The following is a 12,048-nucleotide window of genomic DNA, read 5'->3' as shown; positions in this document are numbered from 1 at the left end:
TATTTTTATGTACTCCATGTTAATTTCTTACTTTGTACAGCGCCACGGAATATGTTGATGCTTTATAAATCAATAATAATAATAATAATATTATATGTGGCCTAAACTTTTGACAAATACATATTTAAGTCCATTGCTATACCAATGAGCCATGATCTAATTTTTGGTGATGGCTGCAGGGTGGTGATAATATGATGTTGGATGGGGTTGCTGGGGGGATAATGTGATGCTGGCAATGCGATTCTGGCAAGGGGTCCTGGGTGGGTGGAGAGAGGTGTGTGAGGCTAACTATAAGTGCTTGGTGTGCTTGATGGGTAGAGGTGAGGAAGGATGAAGGTGCAGACTGCCTGAGGAGAATCTAAGGGTGCTGATGGGGATGTGCAGTGAGGGTGCTGGTTGGGGATAGGCAAGCGAGATTGTTCAGTGTGCTGGGTAGGAAAAGACAGAGGAGTTTGGGTGAGCAAAGGCAAGGTAAGGATGTGGTGGAGGCTGAGGGTGCTAGCTGGGGAGAGGCATGTAAGGCTGATTTAGGGGCAAACTGAGGATTTTCAAAGGGGGGGGGGGATTCCAGATAGGTCTCCCTCAGCCATGCACAATATAATTATGTAGTAGGACATCCTACTGCGTACACACAATGCAATATGCCGTCCAATTGACGGTATCTGATCTGATGATTATTTCCGAAATGTCCGATCTGCTCCCGATCGACAACGGGATATGACCGGGAGCAGTTTGGAAACAGGTAATAATGAGGACAGCCGACATCGGTAATGAAGGGGAAAGTGAAACATTCTGCGAGGTCCAAACAGCTATGTTTATTTTCTTTTAATTGTTCAAATGTGGCCAGTAATCTATTGGTCTTAATGTGTATGACTGATCTGTTGTATATGTGCCACAATAAAAAGATTTAAAAACAAACAAAAACAAATTTCCTTCTTTACTAGCACACAGCAGGAGCACAGGATTGTGCTCATACCTGGCTCTGTGCTCTTTTAAGTTGCCCAGAGCTGCTCCATGCTCTGTACAGTACGCACGCTGCTGCTCCATGCTCTGTACAAATGCTGCTGCTCCATCCAAAGTCAACTGTAGCCGGAAAAGAAAGGTGGCGGTGCTGTGAGCAGCAGGATGCCTGCAGATATTCTGGTGTCTCAACCTGTGCCTGTCCGCAGACACTGCATCTGCCCTTGTCTGAGGGGGAATTCAGGGCACCTATAATCCGCCCCCCCCCCCTCCCCAACTTGACTATGTGACTGAGGGTGCTGGGTGGTCAGAAGCAAGTGAAGGGGATAGGCCATTTAGTTGTTGAATGGAGGCTGACGGCGCTAGCTGGGGAGAGGCAGGTGGGAGTGGGGTAAGGCTGGCTGAAGGTGCGGGTGGAGGTTGAGGGTGCTAGCTGGGGAGAGGCTGGCTGAGAGTGTTGTGGGGAGGTTGAGGGTGATAGTTGGGTAGAGACAGGTGAAGGTGCTGGTCTAGTGGACTAGTAGCTGATTATACTTGGTGGGGCGAGGCAGGTGAGGGTCTGGGTAGAGACTGAGGAGGAAAGCTGGGCAGAGGCAGATAAAATTGGCTGCGGTCACTCACCAGACCACAAGCTCAAACAGCATGTGCCTTCCTTCTCCCATCCAGTCTGTGGTTGGCCTTTTCCTCCGTTCCTTCTCATCTTCCTCGTTACCCTTCTAGTTTACAAACAGGATGAAAAGGTGCCCAAAGGATAATAAAATTAATTAAAATCTATAAAATAAATAAGGTTTGAGGTGACTTACCTCAATGAAGACAAATTCATATATAAATGAATAATCTTTAATAGCACTTCGTGGGTCTCCGCCCACTTCCTTAGGCCAAATCAAGTGTCCCGCTATGTTCAGAGCCAGGAATAAAGCGCCTAGATTTTAATTCATTTTATTATCCTTTGGGCGCCTTTTCATCCTGTTTGTGCATTTAATACCCCTCCTCCCCCCGTCTCAGGGTAGGGGATACCCTTGGATCCCATCCATGGATCTCTAGGACTCTTTTTTTCCCTGAAAGGTGCGACCAACCATTTCTGCCTGACCAGGAACCCCAAATGGAGTCCACCTGCCTGCAGTGGTTGGTTACCCCATTGTAACCTCCCTTTGTGAGTATCCTCTATATACTATTTCTTATTTCATCTATTGAGTGTGACGTACTGCACAATTTGGGGCTCCCTTTGTCTCTGTGGCCATTTTTTGTAGCCATGCTCTAACTACAATCACACTATTACTAAAGGGAGTGGAGGGGAAGGCAGAGCGGCAACACTGCAGTGGTGGTGACACATAAACAAGGCTGTTAAAATACGCATGGGGGGAGGGAGGCTGGATGACTAGAAATCAGGAAATTGTAGAGAAGAGGGAGTGAGCCACTAGACACCAGGAAACTGTATAGGAGAGAAAGGTGGGACTCTAGATACCAGGAAAATTTATATAGGGGAGGGAGGGGGCCACTAAACATCTGGAAACTGTACAGGAAAAGGATGGGTCCATTAGATACCAGGGAACTGTATGGGGGAATGAGAGAACCACAAGACACCAGGGAATTGTATAGGGGAGGGAGGGGACATTCACTAGACCACCATGTAACTATTTGTGGAGGGAGAGGGGCCACTAGACACCATGAAATGCTGTGCAGAGGAACGGGAATCACTAGACAACCAGGGAATGCTGTATAGGGGATGGGGGGGCCACTAGGCTACTAGGGAACTGCATGGAGAAAGGGAGGGGGCCACTAGAACACCAACAAATGCTTTATGGGGAGGCTAAACCACTAGACTACTAAAGTATGCTGTGTAGGGGAGGGGTGACCACTAGACTAACAAGCAACACTATATAGGGCTGGGAGAGGGCCACTAGACACCTGGAAACTGTATAAGGGAGAAAGGTGGGCCCCTAGATACCAGGGCACTGTATATAGGGGAGGGAGGGGCCACTAGACATCTGGGAACTGTACAGGGAAGGGAGAGGGCAACTAGACACCGGAGAATGTTGTACTGTATAAGGGATGGGGAACTACTAGGCTACTAGGGAACTTCATGAGAAAATAAGGGGGACCACTAGCACACCAATGAGTACTGTATGTGGAGGGGAAACCACTAGACTACTAGGGTATGCTGTATAGGGGACTACCAAGGAACGCTGAATAGGGGAGGGGGACAACTTGACTACAAGTAATGTGTATGAGTGAAGGGAGGGGGGGCACTAGACACTAGGGAATGCTTCACATAGGAGGGGGGTCACTAAACTACTAGGGAACTCTATGGGAGAATGGAGGGGAACACTAGACCACTGGGAAATTCTGTATTGAGGAGAGGGGACCACTAAACCACCAGGTAACTGTATAGGGGAGGGAGGTGAGCCACTAGACACCAGGAAAAGCTGTACAGGGGAATGACAACCACCAGGGAACTATATGGGGGAAGTGAAAGTGGCCACTAGGCCACCAGGAATGGGAGACCACTATGGTACCAGGGAACTGTATGGGGAAAGGAACACTGTATGGGGGGAACCACTAAACTACTAGGGTATGCTGTAAAGGGGAAGGGGGACCATATTTAACACTGAATGGGGATCTCTAGAATACATGGAAGGTGTATGGGGGAAGGAAGGGGGCCACTAGAACACCAGGTAATGCTGTATAGGGCAGGGGGGACAATTAGACTACCAGTGAACTCTGTATATGTAAGGAGGCATCACAAGATTACCAGGAAATGCTGCTTAGGGGTGGGGAGTCACTAGACCACCATGAAACTCTATATGGGGAGTGCTAGGGAACCACTAGACTACCAGGGAAAACTTTATGAGGGGGCTTCTAGTACCTAGTTTGGGTTGATGGGCAGTGCACCACATGGGAGCTTTAAACCAGCAGTAAAGGCCCTGAAAGAAAAAGCCTGCAGAACATTTTATGCCATCAGAAGACAGATTTGCCACCTAAAACCACCAGTGAGAGTGTGGGTAAAGATATTCGACAGCATCATCACCCCAATTCTGCTCTATAGCAGTGAGGTATGGGGCCCGGTCACCTACCCGGACCAATCAAAATGGGACTCCAGCCCAACAGAAATCTTCCATCTAGAGTTCTGCAAGTATCTTCTGCAAGTCCATCGCAGCACTGCCGGGCAGAGCTAGGCAGATTCCCACTATGGTTGACTATTCAGCAGAGGGCACTCTCATACTGGGCGCATATACAGAGCAGCAACCCCAGCACTTACCACCATAAAGCCTCACTGAGCCAGGGGGGCGAGGCCATACCAAAGCATCAGCAGCCAGCCCAGGCTGACAAAAGCCCAAATAAAACAGACTATAGAAAGCTGCAAGGAACGATACATAGAGGAATGGAAAAGTGACATAAAGAACTCCCAGAAACTCACTGTCTACCAATCACTACAAAGGGAGTACACAATGGCTCCATATCTGGAGAGGCTACACCACCACAAAGACAGACAGACCTTGAGACTGTACCGTCAGAGTGCCCACAGCCTGGAGGTAGAGACAGGGTGGCACAGACAGATATGGAAGCCCCGGGTAGAGAGACGGTGCAGACAATGTGACTAGGGGATCTTGGAGGATGAGGCCCACTTCCTGCTACACTGCAGCAAATACGCACCTGTGTGGAATGTCCACTTCCAGAGACTCTCTGAACAGATCCAGGATTTTACCTCCACAGATGAGGAGAGGAAACTCTACATCCTACTGGGGGAGGAGGAAACAACCGTGCAAATAGCTGCACGATATGTCACAGCCTGCCACCTACTGAGAGGAACATGATACCACATGGACTGTATACCCCCAATAACCCCTATGGACCATATATCTCAGCCCTCCATATTGTCCCCTACATCCTCCACACCCTAAGGACTACATACCCCAACCCCCTATACCCTTCCCTTATTCCCACAACCCCCTCCCCATGTTAATGCTTTGTTTTGCTTTGGCAATGCTAAATGTATTTAGTCCTGCCAATAAAGCTATATGCATTTGGATTTGGACCACCAGGGAGTATGGTAAAGGGGAGAGGGCAACAACTAGACTATCAGGGAATACTGTAAAGGAGTAGGGGGAATTGCTAGAACCCCCAGGGAACACTGTGTGGAGCACAGCATAGAGATTGCTATGAGCTTGGGCTCAAAAATCACAACTTATGCAGTAGTCTTCATGTGCGTACACAAAATAGTTTCATGGTATTCGTAGCAAAAACACACACCCATATTGCATCAACTTGTCAATTAAAACATTACATATACTTAATAAAAAACACAGTCTACCTAGCCAGGAGCACGTACTGGGTTCTTCAACTATCCTCAGTGCTAGTTTTATCTGTCTATAGTGATCTGATGTGAATGGATAACAGTATGACTTTATATGGCATTTCCCCTTTAAATAGGATGTAAAGGGGTTCATTTGCACTTTGAAAAAACAAAAACTGCCACTTACCTGGGGCTTCTATCGGCCCCCTGCATTTGTCTAGTTAGACGAATAATTACACTGGTGCCGGCGGCGGGGAACGGGTGATAGGAGGAGGACGGCGTGTGACATTCCAGCTGCAGGGGGCCGATAGAAGCCCCAGGTAAGTGGCAGTTTTTGTTTTTTAAAAGTGCAAGAGAACACCTTTAAGACAACATGTTAGCAGTTTGCTGGCCCTCTATCTGTTTCCCTGTCTCCTTTCTAACTGTGTGGTATTGAAATTGTACTCCCCCTAAATGAATGATGTCTACAGTGCTATGCTCTATTAACTTGCTTTGGAAATGCAGGATGGAGGAATTGAGCGCCCAACAATAGCATAAGAGGAGATGTTATCCATTTTGACAAAGTTTCGGGAGGCGGGGCAAAAAAAGTCACTGGACGCGGCCTTCTGCAAGCAATAGTGACCAACTAATAGGGGGTACTGTGTGGGGTGTTTTGCTGGTGGTGGGAGGCAATGACAGCAGAAGCACAAGCCTTTTTGCAGCATCGGACGCTCAGTGATTGCCTGGTGCAGTAAATAACTGCCCCATGTTTAACCCAGTACGTGCTCCTGGCCAGGTAGTCTGTGTTTTTATTAAGCATGTGTAATGTTTTAATTGACAAGTTGATGTAATATAGGTGTGTCTTGTTGCTTTGATTACCATTAAACTATTTTTTTTTTTGTATGCACATGAAGACTACTGCAGAAGTTGTGGTTTTTGATTCGATTAGGATAATGCAGTAGGCTCCTCTTAATTCGAATTGTGCGAATTGATACACCGGCTCTCCCGACAAATAAATAATTTCTATGAGGTTGGGCTGCAAGTTGAAGAGCATTATGTTTGGGGCTGTTAGGAGTACTCCCCCTTATTATCTTTAGGTGTACTCCGGCTTACTGTTGTGACATGCTACTCGAATATGATTGGAAAATGTTCTGCCTAATTACCGGTATGTTTCTTATAGGGTCCTTTTCCAGTAGGAAATGCGATTGCATGCAAAATCCTGCTGCGATGCTATTGTGCTTCCTTTTATTTCCACTATTGCGATTTGTCCATAATTACACTGCGATCCATCGGAAATGAGTGCAAATGCAACAAAAATTGTGCAGGCCAATGAAAAAACAGCATTGCAATTTACATATTAATTTTGGTGCTTTTGCGATTGGCAGTTGCAGGTGTGATCTGATTTTTAAGCCGAATCGCACCTAAATGTGAATAGGAAGAAATGCTGCCTAATTTTTATTTTATTTTTTTTTGTGGGGAAAACACTGCTTAGCTATGTTCGGTGGGGCCAACACACTGCTATTTATGTATTTTGAGAGAAATGCTGCTAATTTTGGTGTTTGACGCACACGCTGCTGAATGATTAGTTTTGGGGGGAGACCATGCTGCATAGTTATTCTGTGGGGAATAATTCTGCTTTAATATAATGTAAGAAATGGACACTGTGGAAAATATAACATGTCTTATATGTCTGTTTGGTATTAAGGGCTTTACTTTTTCTTCAAGGAGAGGGGGCACACCACTGGTAGCTTTATGTGCATTTGGCACTGCCCACAGAGTCTTAGGTGCCGTAGGGCCATATTGTCTTATTGTCCCTTTTTCCTGACTTGCAAAGTTGGGAAATATGTAAAAGGTAGTGCTACACGTAACATAATGCACTTAGTGTAAAAGGGTCCTACAGGTTATAGTATTAAAAATATCACCATTGCTTCTTACCGGAATTTTGCAGGGAAATTTGCTTTTCACTCTGTTAACTTCATGTATTCGACTATCTAAAAGGAAAACAGATACATTCAAGTGACTCTGACAAGCATAGCATATGAAATCATCAGCAGTTTGTGAAGGGTAAGTGTTGGGTGGATGTACAGCCAGAAAAGGGTTTGTGTTAACTTGCTGCAAAAGCAAAAAAGGAATTAAATGGGGTTAAAGTAGGATTTCCACCTTTACCAGTACTTAATCTTTGAAGGCCTTTTATGTTTCTTTAAATGGGCTAAAATATATATTTATATATAAAAGCTTGGCGGATGAGCTTTTTGTCCATAGGCCTTCTCAAAGGACTAGAGGACATGATCTGCGCATGGAGGAAAAAACGTTTTAGCCATTTATTTAGGAAAGGGTTCTTTACAGTAAGAGTGATTAAGATGTTGAATGCATTTCCACAGGAAGTCGTTATGGCAAACTCTATACCTGCATTTAAAGGGGGCTTAGATGCTTTCCTTGCTTTGAAAGACATCCATGACTACAATTACTAGGTTATGCCTAATGATGTTGATCCAGGGATTTTATCTGATTGCCATCTGGAGTCGGGAAGGAATTTTTTTTTTCCCTTTTGGGGCTAATTGGACCATGCCTTGTAAGGGTTTTTTCGCCTTCCTCTGGATCAACAGAGATATGTGAGGGAGCAGGCTGGAGTTGGTGTTGTACTTTGTACTGGTTGAACTCGATGGACGTATGTCTTTTTTCAACCCAAATAACTATGTAATATATGTAACTATATTTCCATTTAAATTTCATGACACAAGTATATTTACAAACAATTGCATACAACTTTTTTATGCTCAGTCATTCAGATAAATAATTGATAAATCATAAAGACAAGTAATTGCATAGACCACCCAAGATACTTACGGGTATATGGCCAAAAAGCGGGTGCTAATTTGCATCATATTAAAAGTAATGTGGTATGTGCAATTCCACTTAGTTCCATCTATAACCCCATGACATGTATAGTCCTTCACAAGCCTTCAGCAAGAATATACCTGATTAATATTATTATTATTTATATAATGCCAACATCTTCTGCAGCGCAGTACAGAGTAAAATGTCTAGTAGCTTAACTGTCTCTCAGAGGTGCTTACAATCTAATCCCCACCATAGTCATATGTCTATCAGTAATGCTCATCACGACCTCGTGATCATGGAACAGTCGTGATTCACGAACGGTTTTTCACTATCCGTCATCGTGATCCGAATCCGTGATCGGACATCGATCACGGGGTTCAATCATGGCAATCCGCCATGGTCACAGAAAACCAGCTCGTGATCACGGCCATGATCATGATCGGAAATCCGTGCTTTACAAAATTAGGTCCCTGGGCCAATCAGAGGCCCCCAGTGTAGGCCCTAGCAACCAATCATAGGAGGGGAGGCTCTGCCCTCCCCTTCTGTATATAAAGCGGCGGCCATTACAGAGTTCCATCCTTGCTAGACTCTGTGGCACTGAGAGAGCATCTCCAGGCCATATTGCAGAAAGCAAAAGTGTAAAACACCATTTTCTTCCCTCATTTCATTGCTCTATTACTGTATTTGATACTTGCATTTAGCTAGCTTGCCAGTGATTAACTAAAGTTAGTTGTAGTCAGTGTAGTCATCAATGACAGTGTACTGAGTGCTATGCAGCTTAATGCTGGGCTGCAGGCAGGTGTTCACTGATTTTACTGCTCTATTACTGTATTTAATACTGGTATTTAGCCAGCCAGTAGCAGTGAGTGATCAACCTAAGTTAGTTGTAGTCACTCAGTGTAGTAAGTGATATTGTACTGTGCCAGCGTGCAGTTACTTTGCTGAGCGTAGTGCAGGCAGGCAGGTGTTCACTGATTTTCGTGCTCTATTACATAGTTACAGTACATATTTATTTGGGTTGAAAAAAGACATACGTCCATCGAGTTCAACCAGAGAACAAAGTACAACACCAGCCTGCTCCCTCACATATCCCTGTTGTTTAAGCCCCCTTTAAATGCAGGTATAGAATTTGCCATAACGACTTCCTGTGGCAATGCATTCCACATCTTAATCACTCTTACTGTAAAGAACCCTTTCCTAAATAAATGGCTAAAACGTTTTTCCTCCATGCGCAGATCATGTCCTCTAGTCCTAGTAATTGAGAAGACCTATGAAAATAAATCTCATCCGCCAAGCTTTTATATTGCCCTCTGATGCATCTATACATGTTAATTAGATCCCCTCTAAGGCGTCTTTTCTCTAGACTAAATAAACCCAGTTTATCTAACCTTTCTTGATAAGTGAAACCTTCCATCCCTTGTATCAATTTTGTTGCTCGTCTCTGCACCTGCTCTAAAACTGCATTATCTTTCCTGTAATGTGGTGCCCAGAACTGAATTCCATATTCCAGATGTGGCCTTACTAGAGAGTTAAACAGGGGCAATATTATGCTAGCATCTCAAGTTTTATTTCCCTTTTAATACATCCCAAAATTGTATTAGCTTTAGCTAATTTTATGGTGCTAGACCAGGCATGGGCAAACTTGGCCCTCCAGCTGTTGAAGAACTACAAGTCCCACACATTGGCAAACGCGGGGGGGGGGGGATTACAGCTGCCCAGAATCCCCCCTCAGACCAGGGCCAGTGCAGTGTCTGGGGACAGGCATAAGCCGAGACATCTGCAGGAATCCTGCCACTCACAGCACCATGCTGCTGCCTGCACTATGTGGGGCCCAGCCCATCCCCTTTCCCTGCTACAGTTGACTTTGGAAGGAGCAGCAGCGTGTGTACAGAGCATGGAGCAGCAGTGTGTGTACAGAGCATTGAGCAGCTCTGGGGAACTTAACAGTCAGGTATGAGCACAGCCATGTGCCCTGCTGTGTGAATGCTTCACATTCCCCTTAATTAGCAATGTCAGCTGTCCTCATTATATCTGTATCCAAATTGCTCCTGATCGATCCCGTTGTGGATCGGGAGTAGATCAGACATTTAGGAAATAAATGTCAAGTCCTGTCAGTCAGACGGGAAATTGCATTATGTGTGCCCAGCCAGCATCAATCATGTATTACTATATTATTTTACTGTAGTGTACGTGGCTGAGGGAGACCTTTCAAGAATCCCCCCTTTGAAAATCCTGGGTTTGCCCCTGCCACAATGCATTGCAGGAGTCTGACAGCCACAGTCATGACTCATAAAGGCAAATGCATTGTGGGATTTGTAGTTCCTTAACAGCTGGAGGGCCAAGTTTGCCCATGCCTGTGCTAGACCATTGGTACGACCAAAATGCATGACTTTACATTTTACAACATTGAATTTCATCTGCCATGTATGTGCCCATATAGCCATCCTATCCAGATCCTGTTGCAATATGACACTATCTTCCTGAGAGTTGATGATTCTGCACAATTTTGTATCATCTGCAAAAATAGCAACATTGCTTTCTACTGCATCTACTAGGTCATTAATAAATACATTGAAGAGCACTGGACCCAGTACAGACCCCTGTGGGACCCCACTGCTAACAGTCATCCATTTTGAGTACGATCCATTGACCACAACTCTTTGTTTTCTGTCCATTAGCCAGTTCCCTATCCATGAACACAGACTCTTCCCCAGTCCTTGCATCCTCAACTTTTGCACCAGACTTCTGTGGGGAACAGTGTCGAAGACCTTAGCAAAGTCCAAGTATATCACATCTACACTTATTTTGTAGTATATACAGGCGCTGATCCATCACTTTATCTCATGTGTATGTCCCACCAGCTGCTCAGGATCAACCACATCCACAATCGGTTCCAAGAAAAAAATGCATTTGGGTCTGTGTGCTGAGTTTGAAAAAAGATAAAAAAAAAAAAAAAGAGAAGAAAGTAAGAAAAAAAAAAAAAAATCGAGAAAGGTCACTTCTCCATCCAAGAAACATATAAACATTTATTAGAAGCTGAATCTACATCACATATACAATGACTTACTTCCAGGGTCCTTTTGACAGGGACCCTTAGTAGTTAAAAGCATATAGTGTAACCCAGTACACATTTAAAATCCAAAAACGATCTCATATAAGTTGCCCAGTCTCCAGTTCCTACCGGTTTCGGCCTTGCGCCGTCATCAGGGAACACTCTATCACATCTACAGCATTCCCAATATCTACATTAGCGTTCACTACCTTATAAAAGCTGAGCATGTTAGTCAAACAGGACCTGTCTTTAGTAAACCCACTGTATTCAGTATTTGCACCGTCTGCGCATTTTTCTTTTTTTTCTTTTCTGTCTGTTTAAAACAAAATAATCAATAAATAAAGTCCCCTGTTATATTCCATCTGTCTCCACTCACCTATTATTGACAGTAAAAAGCAGCACACTTTCTACCTTCAAATCTTGTGCATAGAGAATGTCTGGCAGGGGCCGTGGCAGGAGAGGGAGTGCCGCGTCTGGGACTGGTCCTCCATCAGGGAGAGGGCGCTCAGCTGTAGGGGATGCAGCAGAGAGGCGTCCATCAGCAGCACAGTGGGTGGCACCCATTTTCAGCACCTTGGGTCGCCGCGTTCCCATTCACAAGAGTCCATCAGAGGCAGTGGTGGAGATGATGGTGGAGGAGCAGCCCATTACTTGTTCCCAGACCTCCGCTGTGACCAGCACTCCCAGAAGCAGTACTAGCAGCGGGCAACGCCCCCCACTTGCTGTGACATCTACCCCAGCAGCCAGTGGTCAGCCCTTCCTGGATGAGAGTGTTCTGCCCCTCAGTCCAGTGTCTGGGAGCGTCTTGATGGCTGTCTATGATGAGGTCATGGGGCCTCATGTGGAGAAGGTTGTGCGCGGGCCAGCACAAGAAGATTTTGAGGATGAGAAGGGGTCTGTGTCTGGGGATGTTGGGGCAGAA

The 12,048-nt window shown here is 45.2% G+C and overlaps 1 protein-coding gene across 1 annotated transcript in view; it reads right to left on the bottom strand.

The window, feature by feature from the left end:
• LOC137538188 (microtubule-associated proteins 1A/1B light chain 3C-like) overlaps window positions 1–12,048 on the bottom strand; it is a 182,355-nt gene that overhangs the window by 33,651 nt on the left and 136,656 nt on the right. The window contains exon 2 of the mRNA XM_068260207.1: window positions 7,169–7,224. Within this exon, the coding sequence (XP_068116308.1) occupies window positions 7,169–7,224 (56 nt within the window). The remainder of the gene's footprint in view (window positions 1–7,168; window positions 7,225–12,048) is intronic.

The sequence above is a fragment of the Hyperolius riggenbachi genome, chromosome 11, assembly GCF_040937935.1.
Source record: "Hyperolius riggenbachi isolate aHypRig1 chromosome 11, aHypRig1.pri, whole genome shotgun sequence".
NCBI lineage: Eukaryota > Metazoa > Chordata > Amphibia > Anura > Hyperoliidae > Hyperolius > Hyperolius riggenbachi.
This window is presented reverse-complemented; position numbering and strand designations above follow the sequence as displayed.